This window comes from Heterodontus francisci, chromosome 41 (genome assembly GCF_036365525.1).
Source record: "Heterodontus francisci isolate sHetFra1 chromosome 41, sHetFra1.hap1, whole genome shotgun sequence".
Taxonomy (NCBI): Eukaryota; Metazoa; Chordata; class Chondrichthyes; order Heterodontiformes; family Heterodontidae; genus Heterodontus; species Heterodontus francisci.
Window position 1 is genome coordinate 30,104,108 of NC_090411.1, and position 21,927 is coordinate 30,126,034.

The following is a 21,927-nucleotide window of genomic DNA, read 5'->3' on the forward strand; positions in this document are numbered from 1 at the left end:
GCTTCCTTAACATCAAGCAGAAAATGATTCTCACTTAGTTTGATGAGGTGTTTATTGAGTGATAAACTCTTCATATCTGACCTCCGGGGAGATGATTCAGTGTGTGTGATGAGAGTCTGCAAGCATTACTTACCTTCACATTTTCAAAGTATGAGGTAATTCTGATGCGGTCATCTTATGAACACAGGCAACAATGTCACTGTGGGGAACTGGCTATGTGTGTCACAGTCAAAAATACACTTAATGCCGTATGCTTTAAATGGGTTCGCAATCTGTGTCACTCTTGCCATTCACTGTGAAGACTCTCCAAATGTCGAAAGCTCTGTACACATTCAACTTAGAGATTGCAACAGGACAGAGAGAAAGAGAATGAATGAGTTGGAAAGCAACTAAGGAAACGCAAGGGAGAGACAGAATGAAAGAATGAGTGAGCGAAAGAGTGAGACAACTAGAGAGGCGAAATGAGTGCAAGGAAGAGTCAAAGTGTGAGAGAGAGAGAGTGAGAGAATGAGAAAAATTAAGAGGAAAGGGGTTTGTGAGAAAGTGAGAGTGATTATAGATGAGACATGAAGGGTATAAGGATTAATAGTTAGTGAGAAAGGGAGAATGAGAGAAAAGAGAGAGATAGCAAGACAGAAGGTAACAGAAAGAGTGACAATGCCAATAAGTTTTTAAAAAAAGTTCTGCCTGTCCCACTCCAGTCCCACTCGAATCCTGACCCAATTCCACTTCAATCCCACTCCAGTCCTGACCCAATCCCACTTCAATCCCACTCCAGTCCCATCCTAATCCCATTCTGTTCTGACCCAATCCAGCTGCAGTCCTAACCAACTCCCACTTCAATCCTGTTCGGTCCTGGCCCAATCCCACTCAGTCCCATCCCATCCCAATCCCACTGTAGTCCCGACTTTAGACCTGACCCAATCTCACCTCCCGTCCTGACTCCAGTCCAACTTCAGTCTTGGCACGCTCTTTTCCATATGGTGTTGGACTTGATCAATCAATAATGACTCTGCCACCATCTTGTGGCCAGACTGGGCAAGGGGACCTTACCATCCTGCTGTGGCTTAATCCTGGTGCACATTGCCACAAGGCACATGGTCCTCATGAGATCTTTCCTGGCCACTTCAACACTAAATCCCTCTCAGTTGAGCTTGGATACCTATGGCACATATACCTGTGAGGGCCTTCAAGTTGCTGTGGCCAATACTAAACAAAACTTATTTAAATAGTCACTTGGTAGTACAGAACATGAGTATTGCTGAAGAAAGAGTGATATGCTGTTGAAAGTTTTCATCTTGCACTCAACAAGACAGATGCAAGAATGCCAAATTTCAAAAGGAGTAATAATTTATACTACATGAGAAAAGGGTGCTGATTCGTTGGCAAGTCAACTCTGGTCGAGGCGTTGCCGGGGAGAATGCACCAGGGAACTATTGGCCTTTGTTTAATTCAAAAAACGTGCAACGGTAAGCAAATATCATAAATAGGGCCCAAGCCATTTCCTCACTGTGCAAGCTTGATGCCGAAATAAGGCGCATCAAAGCTATCCTGGGGGGTAATGTCTACCCTGATCAGATCATTACTCGTGGTGTATTGCGCATACGCACAAATGGGCCTAAGGCCACCACCTTCAGACCTAAAAAGTGTCCAGTCTGCCTCCAATTACCCTGGAAGGGTAAGGTGTCTCAAAACTTTGAGCAACAGGCGAAGCTAGCCGTTTTACACTGCTACTATGCAGTAGCAACACGAGCGGTATTTTCCACTAAGAGGATGCTGCCATCAAGCCAAAAAGATGTTCTGCCTACCACACAAATGAGTAATGTGGTATTTGAATTCCAGTGCCAGTGCAATGCCAGGCACGTAGGCCGTATGACCCAGCAACTGGCAGATCATATCAAACAGCATGTCACTTCAGCTGTTCACAATAGGCAGAGTACTGACCATACTCAACCAGCCAGTACTTGCAAAACTCAGAATACAATGTCTAATGTTAGATGTGATTCATGATTGGACAGCACTTACTGAACAATCCCGACTGTACTAAGAATTACACTAGCAACCAATTTAAGATTATCAGTCTGGCTCGCACTGTGGCTCACTTACGCTTGCTAGAAGCTACATATATTCATACGCAGGGACCAGTCCTCTGCAGGCAAAAGGAACATATCCAGGCGTTGCACTTTTTTGAATTCAACAAAAGCACGGTGGACAATAGTTCCCTGGTGCATTCTCCGTGGCAACGCCTTGACCAGTCAGAGTGGACCAATCAGCACCATTTACCCGTGCTGTATAAATTGTTTCTTCCTTTGAAATTTGGCATTCTTGCGTCTGTCCTGATGAGTGCAAGATGAAAAGCTTCAACAGCACGTCTCTTTCTTCAGCAATACGAAACGTATTTACTTTTACTTAGTCAAACATTGGCCCTTCCATTGTGCTCTAGTCTCAGTTGACCATTGGTATTTGTTGTCAATATTTTATTCTCGTTGCAGAACCCAATGGTACCGGTGGAGTCATAGTGGACATAGCTGAGCAGAGGGCCACTCGAGATGTGGTGAGTTATGCCTTCGACAGCACAGGAACTGTTAGGCCAGAGCACTGGAGTCATTAACTCGACTCCCATTCTCAACCGTCAGTCTCACTTAGGCTATTCTCATAGGAACAGTTGTAGACCATTCAGTCCCTTGATCCTGTTCCGTCATTCAACTAGATATTGGCTGATCTGTATCTTAACTCCATCTACTTGGTTCCATCGCACTTAATATCCTCAACTAACAATCTATTAATCTCAGATTTTAAATGTTCAATTGACCCCCAGCCTCTACAGTTTTTTTTTGCAGGGTGTGGATAGAGTTCTTGATTTCCACTACCCTTTGTATGAAGAAGTGCTTCCTGACATCACCCATGAACGGCCTAGCTCTAATTTTAAGGTTACACCCACTAGTTCTGGACTCCCCCACCAGAGGAAATGGTTTCCCTCTATCTGCCTCCTATCAAACACTTTAATCATTTTAAACATCTCAATTAGAGATGTCAGAGGTGGCATCTTTCAGATGGGATGTTAAATCCAGGCCCCTGTCTGCCCTCTCAGGTGAGCGTAAAACTTCCCACTGTACTATTTCGAAGAAGAGCAGGGGCATCCTCACCGGTGTCCTACCCAATATTAACCCCTCAACCAACGTCACTAAAAACATTAGTTATCTGGCCATTATCACATTGCTGTGTGTGGGAGCTTGCTGTGCACAAATTGACTGCCACATTTCCTACACTACAACAGCACTTCAAAAGTACTTCATTGGCTGTGAAGCGTTTTGGGACGTCTGAGGATGTGAAAGGCGCTATATAAATGGAAGTTCTTCCTTCCCTTAGGGATGAGTGGGAAAAAGGTGGAAGTGGGGGGCGGGGCAGTTCTACATGAAAAGGCACCTCTGGGGTGGGGAAAGGAAGCTCTAAATGGGTTTGAGAGGGGGGAAAGGGGCACCGCTCTTCAAAGACCTAGAAGTGACCTGGACAAACAGACGGGAGGGTCTATTGGGAGCTTGTGGGGGAGGATGGAGCCATTCTAAAGTTGCCAGGAAGGGGTGTGCGTTAAGTTGACTTTGTTAGTAGATGTCCGCTGAACCCCTTTGTTTCACTGCTCTTCCAGATGATTCTCAATCACACTTTCGACGATATCGAGGCCTTCATGGTAAGGCTTCAGAAAACAGCTGAAGCTTTTAAGATATTGGACCAGAGGAAGAAGAGCAGAATGGGGAAGAAGAAGAGTATAAAAGACACTGGGGGTATGTAGAACAGAGGCAGGCTCCACCTGGGCCCCTGACATTGGGGAGACGTCTGTGGAAATGAATCCAATTCCCAAGATGAATTCCTTGTTACACTTCAAATAATGCATCAATTGGAGGCTCCACAACTTGCCGTTAGAGAAATCAACCAGCCGTCTAGACCATAAGCTCTGTAATTATATATCCCTTAGCCTCTCTGCCTCCATCCTTCTTTAAGACACTCCTTAAAACCCACCTCATTGACCGCACTTTTGGTCATCTGTCCTAATATCACTTTATGTGGCTCGATGTCAATTTTCTATCTGGTAATAATCATGTGAAGTGCCTTGGGACATTTTACTACGATACAGGTGCTATATAAATGCTGAGTGTTGTTGATTGCTAGCCAGAGACTGACTGGGGCCCCTGTGGGTGATGTCAGGATCCGCCCACGATGCACCACCCCCAGTATAATCACCTCCCAATACTTGCAGAGAAAGCATACAATAACACTCTGCATTTATATAACGCTTTTATTGTAGTAAAATGTCCAAAGGTGCTTCACAGGATTATTATCAGTAAGAAATTTAGCACCAAACCACAGAAAGAGTTATTAGAACAGGTGACCAAATGCTTGGTCAAAGAAGCAGGCTTTAAGGAGCAGCTTCAAAGAGAAAAGAGAGGTGGAGAGGTTTAGGGAGGGAATTCCAAAATTTAGGATTCCACACTTGGAGAAGGAGCTCTTGGATAAGCTGGCCAAGGCCATCCTGTGGGACTGGACCCTCCAGAAGGGGAACAGTGACAAGAACCCTTCCAAAAATAACAGGCCATTGATCAAGGGGGAGGGAGATAAATTATATACCATTTTACAAATTGGTAGATGGAATGATTGAATAATGTATTAAAATAACAGTGCTTGGTAAAGTGGGTACCTATCCCAGACTGGAGTTATACTGCCAGCTGCATTGCGCACTGTTCCCAATGACTGCTTAACTTCCTCTTTGACTTTTATCACTAGACACTTCACGTTGATGGAAGGGCATTGGATACTGATAATGCCAAGTAGCTTGGCATCCTTTGTGCCAAACTTGACTCAGTTGTAATATGCTCGCCTCTTAATCTCGACCTTCCTTCTTCAAGGCCACACTCCAGGACTTGAGCCAATGCTTGAGGCTGACACTCAGCGCAGTACTGAAGGAATGCTACCTTGCCTTTTAGATGAGACGTTAAACCAAGACCCCCCCATCTGCCTGTTCTCCCTGGCGTACTTGGCCAACATTTGTCCCTTGATCAAACACCACCACCTAACTAGTCATTTATCTCATTGCTGTATGTGGGAGAGTGCTGTGCACAGATTGGCTGTGAAGCACTTTGAGTTGTCCTGAGTGGTGCGATAGAAAATGCAAGCTCTTTTCTCAGGAAAGTCAGACGGCTCATCCCAATTCCGACAGGAGGTCAAACCTGTTGTCCGGAGCTGCCTTTTCCAGTTCAAATGCTCAATGGGTTGTGCATTTGCAGCATGTCATGTCTTTTTTTATTTACGATGTCTGGCCATCACAGCTTTGTCTGTTCACACTTTAAATCGAATCGCTTCCCCATTTCAGAGGGTCTCCTGACGTTGAAAGCGCGACCCCCGACCCAGGAGGAGTTTGTCGATGTCTTTCAGAAGTACAAATACTCCTTCAGCCTGCTGGTAAGCAAGACATCAAACAGAGAGGCCCAAGGGCCTTTCAAAAGATCTCGGTTTGACTGTATCAAGCATCAGTGTTCATGACCTGACTGCAGTTAGATTCTGTAAAGGGGCCAGGCCAAATGTGTCTAGTTGAGAGCTAAATGTCAGGACTGAATGCCTAGCTGGGGCATTGTCGATGTGGATTTAATCTCTTTCAACTGAAAGCAGTTTACCAATGCCATTTAAATTCTTGGAGACTGCAGAGGTTTGCAGCTAATGAACTGTGCATATGATGTTAATGGTTGTTGTGCTTAAAGGGATCACCTTGAAACTCTCGATTGTAGTGTTAACTGTGGATCACAGGAACAAGTGACAATCACAACAGTGAGCCTCCCTTAACCCTTAACCTGCTCCATACAGTTACACAGTGAGTAATCCTTACCCTGCTGAATAAACATTAACTCTGCACAGTTACACAGTGAGTAACCCTTACCCTGCTGAATAAACATTAACTCTGCACAGTTACACAGTGAGTAACCCTTACCCTGCTGAATAAACATTAACTCTGCACAGTTACACAGTGAGTAACCCTTACCCTGCTGAATAAACATTAACTCTGCACAGTTACACAGTGAGTAACCCTTACCCTACTGAATAAACATTAACTCTGCACAGTTACACAGTGAGTAACCCTTACCCTGCTGAATAAACATTAACTCTGCACAGTTACACAGTGAGTAACCCTTACCCTGCTGAATAAACAGTAACTCCATGCAATTACACAGTGAGTAACCCTTACCCTGCTGAATATAGAGAATTTGTCCATTTACGGACCAAATTCTCTTTATTCCTGATGCCTCTATTGTTGTGACACACCTCTGCCAGTTTCCTAGAGAGTGATTGGTATTTACCCCAACCAGACAATTTGAATTGGATAATGTTATGGGTTAAACACCAACATTCTAGCATGGGAAGTGAGTTCAAATCCATCCCAGACTGATGGAAGGAAACATTTTTTTTTTATTTCCAAAGTATACTTTATTCATAAAAATCTGTAAAAAAAATACATTATCAAACAGTTTCAAAGAGCACCAAGTCAAAAATTACAAACAGTGCAAAGGAGGTCCGTTTCCTTCTATACAATCATGAGTTGCCTCACAACCCTTCCATTTCATTTTTCATGCCAGATACATTTTTACATTTTACAGCACACGAAAATTTTCCCGATACAGTTCGAGGGGTTTCCCATGGATCCAGCCCCTCAGTTCAGCTTGGTGGGGGGACCTTACACTGTGGTCTTTCCCCATTGAGCCTTTGCTGCCGCTGCCCCAAGCTTTAGTGCGTCCCTCAGCACGTAGTCCTGGACCTTGGAATGTGCCAGCCTGCAACATTCGGTGGTGGACAACTCTTTTCACTGGAAGACCAGCAAGTTTCGGGCAGACCAAAGGGCGTCTTTCACCGAATTGATAGTCCTCCAGCAGCAGTTGATGTTTGTCTCGGTGTGCGTCCCTGGGAACAGCCTGTAGAGCACAGACTCCTGTTTTACAGAGCTTCTTGGGATGTACCTCGACAAAAACCACTGCATCTCTTTCCACACCTGCTTTGCAAAGACACATTCCAGGAGGAGGTGGGCAACCGTCTCTTCCCCACCACAGCCACCGCGCATCCTCTCTCTCTCTCTTACAGCAGTAATAGGCCAATGTGAAACAAGTTTAAGGCAGTCCCAGCTAAGTTTTCAGTGAAGTCTCTCGAGGTCAAAACTGTCCATAATTTTCTTACTCAGAGGATGTGATTAATGACTAAGGTGAGAAGTGAAAATGTCACCCAGGTGCAGATGCAAAGACCTCTGATGTTGTCATTATATTGTAAAGCTGTGGGAGAATAAAGGGAGCTTATTTTTGCATTAACCGGTGCTGTGCCTGCACTGGGAGTGTTTGCGAGTGCAGTGTAGAGGGAGCTTTAGTCTTTATCTAACCCGTGCTGTACCTGTCCTGGGAGTGCCTGATGGGGACAGTGTAGAGGGAGCTTTACTCTGTATCTCACCCATGCTATCTCTGCTCTGGAGGTGTTTGATGGGACAGGGTAGAGGGAGCTTTACTTTGTATCCTATCCATACTGTGGGGGGGATTTTATGCTCTTCCCCCCGCCACAGCGACTTTGGAGGCAGTGAGAGAATATAATCGGGCAGAATGGAGGACCCCGCCACCTTCTCACCTCCACCCCATTAATTCCATGGCGTGAAGGCCAATGGGCAGCCTTCCTGCCCAACCACCAATTGAGACCCTTAAGTGGGCAATTAATGCCTAATTAAGGGCTGCGTCCCACCGCTGCTGGTATTAGCCCAGCGGCAAGCGGGCCTGTTTCCACATGGGGAGCACACAGGGGAGTGGGGCGTCCCTCATTAAAAGGCACAGTGCCTGATTGAGGGACCCGGCATCAGGAAGGGGGGTGGCGCTGAGAGCCATTCCCTGTCCTTGCTGCTGACCCCCCTCTACAATCTCCTTCCCACAACCCCACCCTGTGAAACCCGTCCCGCCATGACTCACCTGTGGTCTGGGTCCCTTGACAATCCTAGGCCTCAGGTGGGTGCTGATGGTGCTGCTCAGTGAATGAGTTGCTGGCCTCTGACTGATCCTTTGTCCCCTTCACCGTCAGGTCAGACTACCTGAAGGTGCTGGGGATATGGTTTGGAAGGGCCGGGGTATGCACCAAAACCTGGAAGGAGTGTGTAGCCAGGGTACAACACAAGCTGAGCATGTGGGAGCAGCGATCTCTCTCCATTGTGGGTAAGAACCTGGTCATCAGGTGCGAGGCGCTCACGTTGTTGCTGTACGTGGCGCAGGTCTGGCCCATACCCCACTCCTGCGCTGTGGCGGTCACCTGAGCCATTTTCCGCTTCATCTGGGGATCTAAAATGGACTGGGTCCGGAGGGACACGATGTTCAAACCTCTGTATAAGGGTGGGAAAAATGTACCCAACGTGGCCCTCATCCTGATGACCACCTTCGTGTGCGGCTGCATCAAGCTGTGTGTAGGCCTCCAGTACGCAAACACCAAGTGTCACTACATGCTGAGGTTCTATCTGTCCCCGGTGTTGCGAAGGATGGGCCTGGTCACATTGCTGGGGAACGCTCCATCCAGTTAGACTGTGCCGTACCACCTATCCTTCGTGGAACAGTTTCTGTGGAAAAACACCTTTGACCACCAATCCATCAGGCAGTGGTCTGCACGGAACGTCCTCAAGGCCCTACGGGAAAAGAAAATGGTGGATCCGGTTGGATGGTTCCCCAAGCAGACCGCCAAAATCATTTGGCGGAATGCCTCATCACCAGAACTTTCAAACAAGCACCAAGATGTAGCTTAGCTGGTGGTGAGAAGGGCCCTCCCCATCAGATCCTTCTTGCACGCCCAAAGTCTCACCCCCTCCGCACAATACCCTCATGGTGGCTGTGGTGGGGAAGAGAAGGTTGCCCACCTCCTCCTGGAATGTGTCTTTGCAAAGCAGGTGTGGAAAGAGATGCAGTGGTTTTTGTCTAGGTTCATCCCAAGCAGCTCTGTAACACAGGAGTCTGTGCTCTATGGGCTGTTCCCAGGGACGCACACCGAGACAAACATCAACTGCTGCTGGAGGACTATCAATTCGGTGAAAGACGCCCTTTGGTCTGCCCGAAACTTGCTGGTCTTCCAGCGCAAATAGTTGTCCACCACCGAATGTTGCAGACTGGCACATTCCAAGGTCCAGGACTACGTGCTGAGGGACGCACTAAAGCTTGGGGCAGCCGCAGCAAAGGCTCAATGGGGAAAGACCACAGTGTAAGGTCCCCCCTACCAAGCTGAATGGAGGGGCTGGATCCATGGGAAACCCCTCGAACTGTATCCAGGAAAATGTTCGTGTGCTGTAAAAATGTATCTGGCATGAAAAATGAAATGGAAGGGTTGTGAGGCAACTCACTCCTGTATTGAAGGAAACTGACCTGCTTTGCACTGTTTGTATTTTTTGACTTGATGCTGTTTGGTAATGTATTTTTTACAGATTTTTATGAATAAAGTATATTTTGGAAATTTAAAAAAAAGAATGAACTGCTGGCCTCTGATTGGCTGGCAGCTCTCATGAGGCGGGACTTCCATCGCTGGGTTCCTTAAATTCAGTTAAGATCCGATGTTATCTATTGGCATGTAATGTAATGGCCTTCCCCAGAGGGGGCGACACGGAGCTCTCGCTGGCTCCTCAGCCAGTGGCCAAGACCCAGCTGCTCGCATAAAATCCACCCCTTTATCTTCCTCGTATTAACTTTTTGATACCTTAAGCATAGAATAATAAAGCAAAGACGTCAAAAACCAAAAGTGAAACAATAGAGACAGAGTGAATTTAATGTAAGTGATCTGTGGAATTTGGAGGTGAATGGATTTGAACCTGTCACTGGGATTGAGGGAGCAGTCAGGGCCTTGGTGTGCACTGGTCAACAGGGAAGGTACAATCTGACCAACGCTTGCTCTTATTTCCAGGCACGGGTGAAGAACCACATCACCAACCCCAACGCAACTGAACTAATCCACTTCCTGTTTGGACCCCTCGACATGGTAAGCACGTGGCTTTCTACAATTCTCACTTCAGGCCTAAGATTTGGGTCATAGTTTGAGCTGGGCGGTGGGGTGGGGGGGGGGGGGTGCACATCCCATCAGCATCGCTCCTTGAACAGCTGGCAGTAGCTGCATTGACTTCAGGCTGTTCATTCAGCCTTACGATTATCTTGCTACAGTCAACACACCCACTCCTCGCCCAGTTCTCATTCCTGAGAAGCAGCACCTGTGACCTGGAGAGATTTGCAGGAACGTGACTGTGGGAGCTTAGACAGCAATCGGGCTATTCGACTGCGACAGCCATCACAGGCAAACCCAATCCTCCCTTCATCTGGATGCACACACTTTCCAACAGAGTTTTTCTTTCTAATCTGCCTCTGGTGTGAGAGTCACACTGGTGCTGCAAGTATTTATTGTCCATCCCTACTTGCCCCCGAGGGCATTAAGAGGCAATACCTTGGGAATGGAGTCACGTGTAGGCCAGACCGGTAAAGGCCACAGGTTTCCTTCCCCTGAAGCGTGAGCCAGTTGGCTTTTACATAACAACCCCTCATCTTTGATGCCTGTTTTATTTCCTGACGCCAGGGCACAGGGCACATGGTCCATAATCAATAGACTACCATATCCGGAGTAGAGCATCAGACAGTGATTAGAACAAAAACTCTGGCTGATGCCCCCATCCCCCTCACCCAAGGGCACTGAAGCCAATTGGAGTGACCCATTTGCTGCCCGTACCCAGATCGGTCAACTTGAACCAGATTCAGGCTCCAAATGGGGCCTTTCTTGGGTCTTGCATGGCAAAGACCATCACTAGTCATGGAGTTACAATCGAGCCCATTTTTAACCTTTCTTTATTTATTCATTCTGGTGATTGTGGGCATCACTGGCAGGGCCTGCATTTATTGCCCATCCCTAATTGCTCATTGAGAGGGTGGTGGTGAGCTGCCTTCTTGAAGCACTGCAGTCTGTGTGTGGTGAAGGTGCTCCCACAGTGCTGGTAGGTAGGACGTTCTGGGATTTTGACCCAGCGACAATGAGGGAACGGCGATATAGTTCCAAGTCAGGTGGTGGTGTCCCCATGCGCCTCTGCCCTTGTCCTTCTAGGTGGTGGAGGTTGCAGGTTTTGGAGGTTCTGTTGGAGAAGCCTTGGTGAGTTGCTGCAGTACGTCTTGTAGATGGTAAACACTGCACAAATCGGGGAGGCATCGTGACCCCTTCCCTCTTTGACCTATCTGTCCATGTAAATGATCGGTAGGATTGAGCTAGGGGTTCTGACGGTGTTGCTGTTATCCTTTCGCTCCTGCACAGATGGTGCAGACCACGGGTTTGGAGGTTGCTCAGTCAGTTGCCACCCCATTCTTGACCAATGATGCCGTCCACCTGCTGACCAGCACCCTAAACGAGACAGAGATGGCACAGTGGCAGTCACTAGGAGACTACTGGACCAAGCCAAGGTAGGAACCACCAGTCAGTGTCCTTGTGTTGGAGCAAAGTTCTGGTCTCCATGTTACAAAAATGATATAGAGGAACTGGAGAAGGTGCAAAAAAGATTTACAAGGATGATACCAGAATTGAGAGTTTATAACTATCAGGAAAGATTGAACAGCTAGGGCTGATTTCTCTAGAAAAGGAAAGGCCGAGGGGTAACCCAATAGAGGTCTTTAGATGGGTAGGTGTAGAAAAGATTGTGGGGTGTCCAAAACCAGAGTCCTTAAACATAAGACAGCCTAATAAATCCTATAGAGAATTCAGGAGAAACTTCTTTATCCAGAAAGTGGTGAGAGTTGGAACTCGCTCCCATAATAACTTATATTTATATAGCGCCGTTAACATAATAAAATGACACTTCTCAGGAGAATGATAAAACAAAATATGACACCGAGCTATATAAGGACAGCTATATATTAAGACAGATGCCAAAAAGCTTGGTCAAAGAGGCAGGTTTTGAGGAGTGTGTTAAAGGAGCAAAGGGAGGTAGAGGGGCAGAGTGGTTTAGGAAGGGAATTCCAGAGCTTCGGGTTCGGCAACTGAAGGCACAGTCACCAATGGTGGAGCAATTGAAATTGGGGATGCTCAGGAGGCCAGAATTAGAGGAGCGCAGTGATATCAGAGGGTTGTAGGGCTGGAGGAGATTACAGAGATAGGGAGAGGCGAGGCCAGGGAGGGATTGGAAGCAAGGTTGAGAACCACGTGGGGTGGTGAGATGAATAACATAGATGCATTTAAGAGGAAGCTAGATAAGTACATGAGAGAGAAAGGAATAGAAGGATACGCTGATAGGGTGAGATGAGGTAAGAGTGGGAGGAGGCTCGTGTGGAGTATAAACCCTGCATGGACTAGTTGGGCCGAATGTGCTGGAAAATTGCAGGGCTCTGGGGAAAGAACAGGGGCGAGTGGAACTAATTGGATAGCTCTTGCAAAGAGCCAGCACAGGCACGATGGGCTGAATGGCCTCCTGTGGATGATTCTATGTTGAGAAATGCAGCCATTCCATCAGCCATCACCCTTCCTATCCACTCGATCCCTCGTAATTTTATACACCTCAATTAAATCTCCCCTCAGCCGCCTCTGCTGGAAAGAAATCAACCCCCGTCTATCCAATCTTTCCTCATAGCTAAAATTCCCCATTCCTGGCAACATCCTCATAAATCTCTGTACCCTCTCTGGTGCATTCACTTCCTTCCTGTAATGCGGTGAAGGGGGATGGAGTCAAGCCAAATGCAGTGCCCCGACTGCTACCTTGGTTGGAGTGAGTTAAGTGAGTGGAGGATTGCAAGCGATTGCAAACTTTCCTGGTTTGTGCGTAGCCCAGTACCACCTCGTACCCATTGCTCTATTCCTGGAGTCATGTTATATTCCCGACAGAGGGCTACCACTCCAAGCTGAAACCTTATACCTTCTCTGCAGGTTGGAATGGCCTTCTGAATACTGGGGAATGCCATACATTCCAGAATTCAGGTCTGGGTGGCAGCCAGACGATCTCGACCCCAACGGGGCCCCGTGGGAGGATCCCGTGGAGCTGCAACACAAACACGAGTTACTACGGATGCAGGTACGGAAGGGGCCGGGCACGCTCAATAACCAAATATCCACCCAGTGTCAGGATGTACGTCATCGGATCTTTGGCCGGCCGGTGTGCGACGGAGAAGAGGGCTGCGGTGGGGATTGGAGTGGCAAGTCGGAGGGCCGCCTGGTGGATCTGCTCCTTGGCCTGACCGAGGTTCCCATCCACAGTTCCAGGTTGGGCGTGGACCCTGGGGGTGGGGGGGGGATGGTCGCTCCGCCCATTTCTCCTCTGCAGCCTAGTCCGCACCCATGTAGGCACCGTAAAGACTGGAGCGTGTGGCAAATGTTACAATTCAATTTATTAATTATAACTTGGGTTTTTAAAAGGGGGCCCCTTTGTTCAATTATTTTTGATTTGAGTTGACGAAAACTGGGGCAACTCAATGTCACCTTAATTGGTCGTTTAAGAAGAATGGAGTACACGTTGCCCTTGGCAACTGCAGCCCAGTGAACATTTCCATCACTCCACCATTGGCGGCCGTGGCTTCAGTTGCCTAGGCCTCCAGTTCTGGAATTCCCTCCCTAAACCTCTCCACCTCTCTCTCCTCCTTTGATGGTCCTTAAAACCTACTATTTGATCAAGTTTTTGGTTGCCTGTCCTAATATCGCGTTATGTGCATCAGCGTCGTGTTGTTTGATGATGTTGCTGTGAAGCACCTTGGGACGCATTACTATGTTAAAGGCGCTATATAAATGCAAATTTCTGTTGGCATGGGTTATTATTACCAGCAGACAGGCAGCATGAACAGCTATGTGTTCGATTGGCTCGTTTGTTCTCACGTTCGAGGCGCGATGTTATGGTTGGGATGAGACTCACTCTCCTCCTTTAAGATGCTCCTTAAAACCCAGCTCTTTGACCAAGCTTTTGTCCACTCCTCCTAACATCTCCATTGGCTCGGCGTCCATTTTGTTTTGTGAAGCCTCTGTGAAGGGCCTTGGGTTGTGGTATATGTGGAAGCTTCGTCGCTGCCCGTTCAAGTGCACGTTCATGATCCCACCAAAGAGTTTGAAGAAGAGTTGGGAATTCTCCCTGTATCCTGGCCAACATTCCTCCCTCAAACAACAGTACCAAAAAAAAAAAATCTGATTAACTGGACATTCACTTCATTGTGATTTGTGGGTTTGTGCTGTTTACAACATAGCTGCCACATTGGCACTTGTGGCTTGTAATTGCAACTGGCCTGTAATAAATAAAACACTTCCGATCTGGTTATTGTGCAGCCATCCTATATCCGCAATCCCTCTTCCAAAATTCACACCAAAGAAAACATTCTGGCAACTTCTTTCACGCCCCCGTTTCAAAACAATCTTCCTTCTGAGCCAGAAGGTTGTGAGTTCAAGCTCCACTCCAGAGACTTGAGCTCAAAATATAAGTTAAGACTCAGTACTGGGGGGAGTGCTGCACTGTCGGAGGTGCATGGAAATGATGGCACGATTGAAAGAAGAGCAGAGGAGTCCAACCCTAAAAACTACATCATGTGGTCATTGCTGCTTATGGGATCTTGTGTGCGGATTGGCTGCCATGTTTCCCCACAATGACTACCCTTCAAATTACTTGAGGATGTGATAGGTGCAATAGAAATGCAAGTTCTAATTCAAATATTGATATGCCTACAGAATAACAGCTTTGCGGCTGTTGTGTGTAAAACCCTTTTAGATGTTTCTGAGAGACAAGATAAAAGCCTGGTATAAAAACGAGACCTTTTTTTGGAAAACGGATGCACATTGTTTTGCAATGAGGGCTACAGTTCCAGTAACCTCCTACAGATGGCGGTACTGAGAAACCTGTGGCTCTTCCTTAAGCTCAGCACTGCCGCCAGCAGGGATCAAGTGGTAGTGCAGCTTAAACGTCAAGATGATACCGGGGGCAGAAGAAAAAGGCATTTTTCCCTCCCCCACAACTGATAGAATCTGTATCATATTTGATAATTCATTTTGATCAATTAAAAGAGTTATTGTAGAAACAAATCAGTATAGTTCAGACTTAGCAGCCACAGAGATGGATAATTTTGGTACTGTACTCCTGTTAGATTAACTGAGATTTAAAGATTCTGAAAATATATGAGGTAGTGATGCCCAAATATATCTGGCCTCTATGGTGTAAAAGTGCCCTTGATTTTGACATCACCTGATCACTGCATCCTGATTTACCACATTTTTTATCGTTCATTCTTTGTAAACTTGCTGGCGTGTGGATAGTAAAGGCTTCGGGCCTTCACCTCAATGTCTCTATTTACAAAGCACAGCCAGACTCAACATTAAGTGCAATTTGAATATCTGGAAGAAACAGTCCAGAGTTCGAAGGTTAGGTACATTACTTTCAGTAAAGAGTCTTTTCAGCTGCTACTTATCCAGTTACCTCAATAACATCCAGTTATTCTCAGTCCTGAGGCTCATTGAGTGTGTTTCTAACTATCTTATCTCCTATGTTCCAGCAATCAGGTGCACAGACTGCCCCCATTAAACAAACCAATGGGTAAGTGCTATTCCAGCTTCATACATTAGCTAGCAAAAGCTAAGGGACTGTAATCTTAAAATATATACAACTCAACTCCCTGCAAGAGGGCTCCTGTCTCCAAGTACTTTTTATTCTTTCATGGGATGTGAGTGTCACTGGTGGACCAGCATTTGTTGCTCATCCCTAATGGCCCTTGAAGTGAGTGGCTTGCTAGGCTATTTCACAGGGCAGTTAAGAGTCAACCGCATTGCTGTGGGTCTGGAGTCATATGTAGGCCAGACCAAGTGAGGACAGCAGATTTTCTTCCCTGAAGGGCATTAGTAAACATGATGGGTTTTTACAACCAATTGACGGTATCTTCATTGAGACTAGATTTTAATTCCAGATTTTTCTTAATTGAATTGAATTTAAATTCCACCAGCTGCCGTGGTGGGATTTGTACCCATGTCCCCACGTCATTAGCCTGGTCCTCTAGATCAGTAGTCCAGTGACATTACCACTGCACCACTCTCTCCCCTTATAGCCGAATGATAAGATCGTCATTTATAAAAGGACATTCAATCGCCACAAATTTCTAAACGTTGCAAATCAACAATTAAACGTGAAAACTTCAAGTGCAGCACAGTACATGTGGGGGAACACTACAGCCCTCCCACTCGTATATTGAGCTACCCAGTGACCTCTTGTTGTGTCGTCCAGTCGTTCCACAGATTCAGTGGGCCGAAGGGCCTGTTTCAGTGCTGTATCTCTAAATAAAATAAAATAAATCCTGTGAGTAAAAGGGTCAATCCTCTTCCCTTCAGGAATCAGGAGGTGGGGACAAAGCACATGAAATGTAGCTATGACTTTGTGGCCAGAAACAGCAACGAGCTCTCCGTGTTGACTGGTGAAGAGGTGGAGGTGAGGTCACCAATTTGATTCTCTTCAGTTGAAGGTATTACGAACAGGAGGAGACCATTCAGCTCCTTGGGTCTGCTCTGCCATTCATGCCTGATCTGCACCTTAACTGCATTTTCCCACACTTGCTCCATATCCTTTATTACTCTCACCCAACCAAAAGAAATCTATGGCTCTCAATCTTGAGAGCTTTTTTTTGGAGGGAAGGAGGGGAACTCTAGAGTCCCACCACCCTTTGTGTGAAGAATTTCTTCCTGATTTCACTCCTGGCGGTAATTTTAAGGTTCTGCCCCCTCTGGATTAGTAGGCTAGTGATATGCCCACTGCACCATGGATTCCACGCACCAGGGGAAAACAGTTTCTCCATATCTACCCCATCGAATCTTTTTATCATTTTAATTACCTCCATTAGATCACCCTCAACCCTCTATGCTCCAGGGAATGCAAACCAAGTTTATGCAACTCATCCTCATAAATTATATTATATTACGTTACAGAGTTGAGAAATCAGTCAGCCTCGTCACTTGGGTTTGGTGTTTGCATAGTCCTTCCACCCCCCATGCGGGAGGATATCCTAAGGGAATAGGATCAAGGGAGGTCTTGCTGATCTCCACATTCAGATAAATAGTTTGCTCACCTCAAGGTTGACATGTGAACAATAGTCTCTTGGGCTGGAGAGCCTTCAGCACCTTGTGGAACTATACGCCATGATGAGGTGGTACTTTCAGGAGAGGAAGAGGACAGCTGACAAAAAGAAATTATAAATACAGAGAATGAAGAATAAGGAAGGGTCGACACCCGAAAAGTGTCTCTGAGGAGCGTATTTTGGGATGGCCTCTACGTGGTGATCATTGACAGAGGAACTTGATCTCTCATGAGGCTCTCATGCACTTTTGAAGGAATCATGCCATGACCCCTTAAAATGGCATTGGGGAACAGGGTAGTCTGTTGAGATGCAGGTCAGCTATGAATTCCCATGGGGCAGAATGGCCTCCTCCTGTTCCTCTAGTTATTGGAATTGAGTTTGATCATCCATCCACTAATGGTGCTCAGCTCACAGAGCCAGTTGGTAAGACTTGTCTATGGCTAATGGGTTTCTACAATATCCCACAGTGTTTGACTTGCATTTTCTCTCTCTAGGTCCTGGATGATTCCAAACGGTGGTGGAAGGTGATGAATCAGAGTGGGCAGATTGGTTACATTCCCTTCAATATCCTGGAACCCGTTGCTGGTCAAGATGTGGTTGACAGCTCAAACATGTATGCGCAAGTGCAACCCAAGGTAACCCACAGCACGCAGAGCCAAATGGGCCATTCTCACCCCACATCCGATCAGAAAAAATGGTCCAGTTACAAATTGATGCTTGGTACCTTTTTCTCTCCTGTTGTGTTCGATCTTTGCTCTTGAATCGTCCCTCTTTGCTGTTTCCTTTTCTGCCGCATCTGTCCCCTACTTGTCATGCATCAATTGCCATTGGCTATGCCTTAGTGGCTAGTGCTGCTGCCTCTGAAACTGTAGGTCCGTGAGTTCAAATCCCATTTCCCGAGCTCAAGGACATAATCCAGACTGAAGTTCTGGGCTGGATTTTGTGCTGGAGGTGGGGGTCCCGGCTCTGGGCAAAAAAGGCAGGGAAACCCTGCCTGTGCTGTTTCTTGCCCCTGCCCCGGGACGCTCCTCTTGTCTTTTTGAATCGAAATTTTAGGAGGCAGGATCCGTGTTCCTTTAAAGACCTCCAAGAGTTGCTGGCCAATCAGATGGGTGGCAGCTCATCAGTATCGGCAGCGCCACTGGGAGATGTGGCCACTCCCAGTACTGCAGAGGCCTCGGACCCAGGCCCAGCGCTGAAACCCCGGAACAGGGGTAGATAAGGCAGGGTCAGCCCGGAAGGCCCTGGCAAGGGAGGGGGGATGGGGGATGGGTGGTCATGCAATCCAGGGGGAGGGTACAGCTGTTCCTGGGGCACGGGGTCCTCTGTGGGCCATAAATTGCCCAAAAAGGAGGGACACAACCCCCAAAGCCTGCAGGGAGGTCTCCTCATTTTACAAGGTGTCCTCCCTGCATGGCGGAGGCCCTTCCTGCCACTGGTAACATCCCAGCGGGCAGTAGGAAGAGGCCCTTAACTGGCCCTTAATAGACCTCAATTGGTCTCTGGCCAGGAAGTCCGTCGTCGGCCTATCCCGCCCCCGGGGAAGATCACTGGGTGATGTGGAGGCGACAGGCCCTCCGGCCTGCCACCCCCATCCCACCTGTCACGATATTCCATGCCCACACCCCCACCGCGCTCCCCCACCCAATATCCAGGCTTGGGCTGATAAGTGGCAAGTAACATTCGCGCCACACAAGTGCCAGGCAATGACCATCTCCAACAAGAATCTAACCATCTCCCCTTGATGTTCAATGGCATTACCATCGCTGAATACCCCACTATCAACATCCTGGGGGTAACCATTGACTAGAATTTGAACTGGGGGAGTCACATAAATGCTGTGGCTGCAAGAGCGGGTCAGAGGCTGGGAATTCTGCGGCGAGTAACTCACCTCCTGTCTTCCCAATGCCTGTCCATCATCTACAAGGCACAAGTCAGGAGTGTGATGGAATACTCTCCACTTGCCTGGATGGGTGCAGCTCCAACAACACTCAAGAAGCTCGACACCATCCAGGACAAAGCAGCCCGCTTGATTGGCACCCCATCTACAAACATTCACTCCCTCCACCACTGACGCACAGTGGCAGCAGTGTGTACCATCTACAAGATGCACTGCAGCAACGCACCAAGGCTCCTTCGACAGCACCTTCCAAACCCGCGACCCCTACCATCTAAAGAGCAGCAGACGCATGGGAACACCACCACCTGCAAGTTCCCCTCTAAGCTACACACCATCCTGACTTGGAACTATATCGCCGCTCCTTCATGGTCGCTGGGACAAAATCCTTGAACTCCCTTCCTAACAGCACTGTGGGTATACCTACCTCACATGGACTGCAGCAGTTCAAGACGCAGCTCACCATCACCTTCTCAAAGGCAATTAGGGATGGGCAATAAATGCTGGCCTGGCCAGAGACGCCCACATCCCAGGAATGAATTTTAAAAAAAATTCTTGTGCATGTACACTAACCCGGCAGACTCTTAGCTTTAATTTTTCGATGTGCCAGTGTGGCAGAAACCGGACATTAAGTGCTCCTTCGTGTTTTGCAGGAGAGTCGACGGACTCCAAAGGGCACCCCACCCCCCACCCCTCCAAAAAAAGTTATCCAGCCCAACAATGTGCAAGGGGCCTGGGACTCAAACTCCGAGAATCTCGGCGTGACTCCAAAAGAGAGAGGTAAGTAATATACCATATCTAGACTAACACACTGTTATCGGGTAGCTCACGGTCTGGGTGGGATTTTGTTCTCCTCCAGGTGTCGGGTTTCATGGTGGGGGGGGGCGCACCTGAAGATGCCTCCGGGAGAGGGCTGCCACGCACCCTGACGCCAGGATTACCGGTGGCAGTGAGGCCTGGTGCCGGCACCCCCTGCCACTAGGCAACGGGACCCCAATTTAAATATTTAAATAAATTAAAATTGATGAATTAATGAAACTCACGTCACCGCCTGATGTCCGGCTGCAATCTTCGCTGACCGGCACTCCCGCGCCTTCGGATCACCGTCCAGGGAAACAAGACACCACATAGGTGGGGAAGGGGGGTGGGGAAGAGGTGAGTTTATCAGTGTGGGGGGTGGGGAACAAGGTCAAATTAACGTCATGGGTGTAGGGGATGGTGGCAAGGGTTGGCGTTGAAAGTTTGTGCAGTTTGGTGGGGGGGGGGGGCTGAAGGTCAGATTGTAAAGGTAAGTTTTTTATGGGGGGGGAAGGGCAAATAATTAATTTAATTGTTATGGTGGGGGGGGTGGTGGCAGAGGGGCAGAAGAAATGTATTTATTTATTTTTATTCACTTCACCTTTAGATATTTAAATTTCCGGGTAGGGCTGACGGCCCTTTAAAAATGGCGTCAGCGCCTGCGCACAGGCAGCTGACACCATTGCCGGGGACGGGCAGCCTACCCCTTCCAAGTGATCGAGGGTGGGGGGCGGCCCGCCCCAAATATTTAAATGAGCCGCCACACGGAAGATTGCGGTGTCTCTGCGACTACGCGGCGGGCATATAAAATTCAACCCTCTGTTCTGTTTTTAACACCCCTGTGTATATTAAATAATAACACACTGTGTTACTCAGTATATCACTGTATATATTATATATTAACACACTGTGTGTTTCTGGGTACATCACAGTATATATTATACAATAAAGCACTGTATGTTACTGCGAATAGCATGGTATATATTATATAATAACACACCGTGTGTTACTGAGTATAACATTTAAGACTGTTATTATATAAACCCCACTGTGCGCGTGCGTACACACGCACAGAAACACACACACACAGCTTTACACATCTGCACATACACCCGGACATACACACCCACACTTTCCAGCAGAGGTCACTGGATAATGAACAGGCATGGGAACACCCTGGCAGATTCTTTGTGTTACGACCCGAGGTGGGAGGAGTGCACTGTCTTTTCTAGTTGCACGTCTCTACAGCTCACAACATTTATTTAAATGTTTACCCAGTTACCGAAGTGGCCAATCATATACTCTACTCTTTATCCCGGAATAAAATACACCAACCAGGTTTCTTTAATAAACAACAAAATTATCAGTTTATTCCAAAACAAGATGTACCCAGTAATGAAGCAAAGCATTAACGCACAGATTTAAATATGAAAGTTCCCCTTTAAAATCCCACACACACAAACTCACATCCATGCTGAAAAAAATAAAGAAATTCTCTGTGCAGAGCTCTGTTAAAAAAGGAGGCGAAAAAATACTTTGGTCAAATACTTGCTAATTCTTGAAGAAAAAAAGAGAAGATATGGAAGGATGTGAATTGTCCCTTTGGTCTGGCATCTGGGTTTACAGTGACAGGTCACGAGGATATTTTCAGAAGCAGTACGTTCTGGAGATATTGAGAAATAGTCTGGTAGGCTTTCCAGGGGAAAGGCAGCATCAGGGGCTTCCGCTATCACACTCTGGTTTCACAGGGTTTTTTCCAAATACAGAGGAGCTGACACACTGGACCTCTCAGAGAGGTGCAGGAAAGATGAGCTGGGGGTTTATTCCTTGGCAGGTTGATCTTAAACTGCTTTTCAAACACTGTCCACACCAACTGAACCAAAACAATATCTCATAAGCAAAACCCCAAACAGCAGATCAGAACCTCCTGACCGCTTATAAATCTTCGCATGTCACTTCTCTGTAAACATCTTCCCCGGGTCACCAAGGTTTCCGTTGTTTATTGAGCTCTAAGTACCTGATTTCCAGCAAAGGTTGTTTTCAAATGACATCTCAAGTGTCTTTTCAGTGAACTTTGTTTAAAAAAAAACACATCCATGGAATCTTTTCAGTTTTAAAACACAGGTCCTCAAAAAATATATTAAAAAATGG

General features: G+C 47.1%; 1 protein-coding gene across 2 annotated transcripts in view; it reads left to right on the forward strand.

Annotated features, from left to right (window-relative positions):
• LOC137353663 (epidermal growth factor receptor kinase substrate 8-like protein 1) overlaps positions 1–21,927 on the forward strand; it is an 88,300-nt gene that overhangs the window by 59,706 nt on the left and 6,667 nt on the right. For both annotated transcript variants that reach the window (XM_068020020.1, XM_068020021.1), the window contains 10 exons: positions 2,493–2,554; positions 3,647–3,782; positions 5,366–5,454; positions 9,940–10,014; positions 11,323–11,468; positions 12,922–13,066; positions 15,516–15,556; positions 16,342–16,438; positions 17,576–17,716; positions 19,632–19,758. In XM_068020020.1, the coding sequence (XP_067876121.1) occupies positions 2,493–2,554; positions 3,647–3,782; positions 5,366–5,454; positions 9,940–10,014; positions 11,323–11,468; positions 12,922–13,066; positions 15,516–15,556; positions 16,342–16,438; positions 17,576–17,716; positions 19,632–19,758 (1,059 nt within the window). The remainder of the gene's footprint in view (positions 1–2,492; positions 2,555–3,646; positions 3,783–5,365; positions 5,455–9,939; positions 10,015–11,322; positions 11,469–12,921; positions 13,067–15,515; positions 15,557–16,341; positions 16,439–17,575; positions 17,717–19,631; positions 19,759–21,927) is intronic.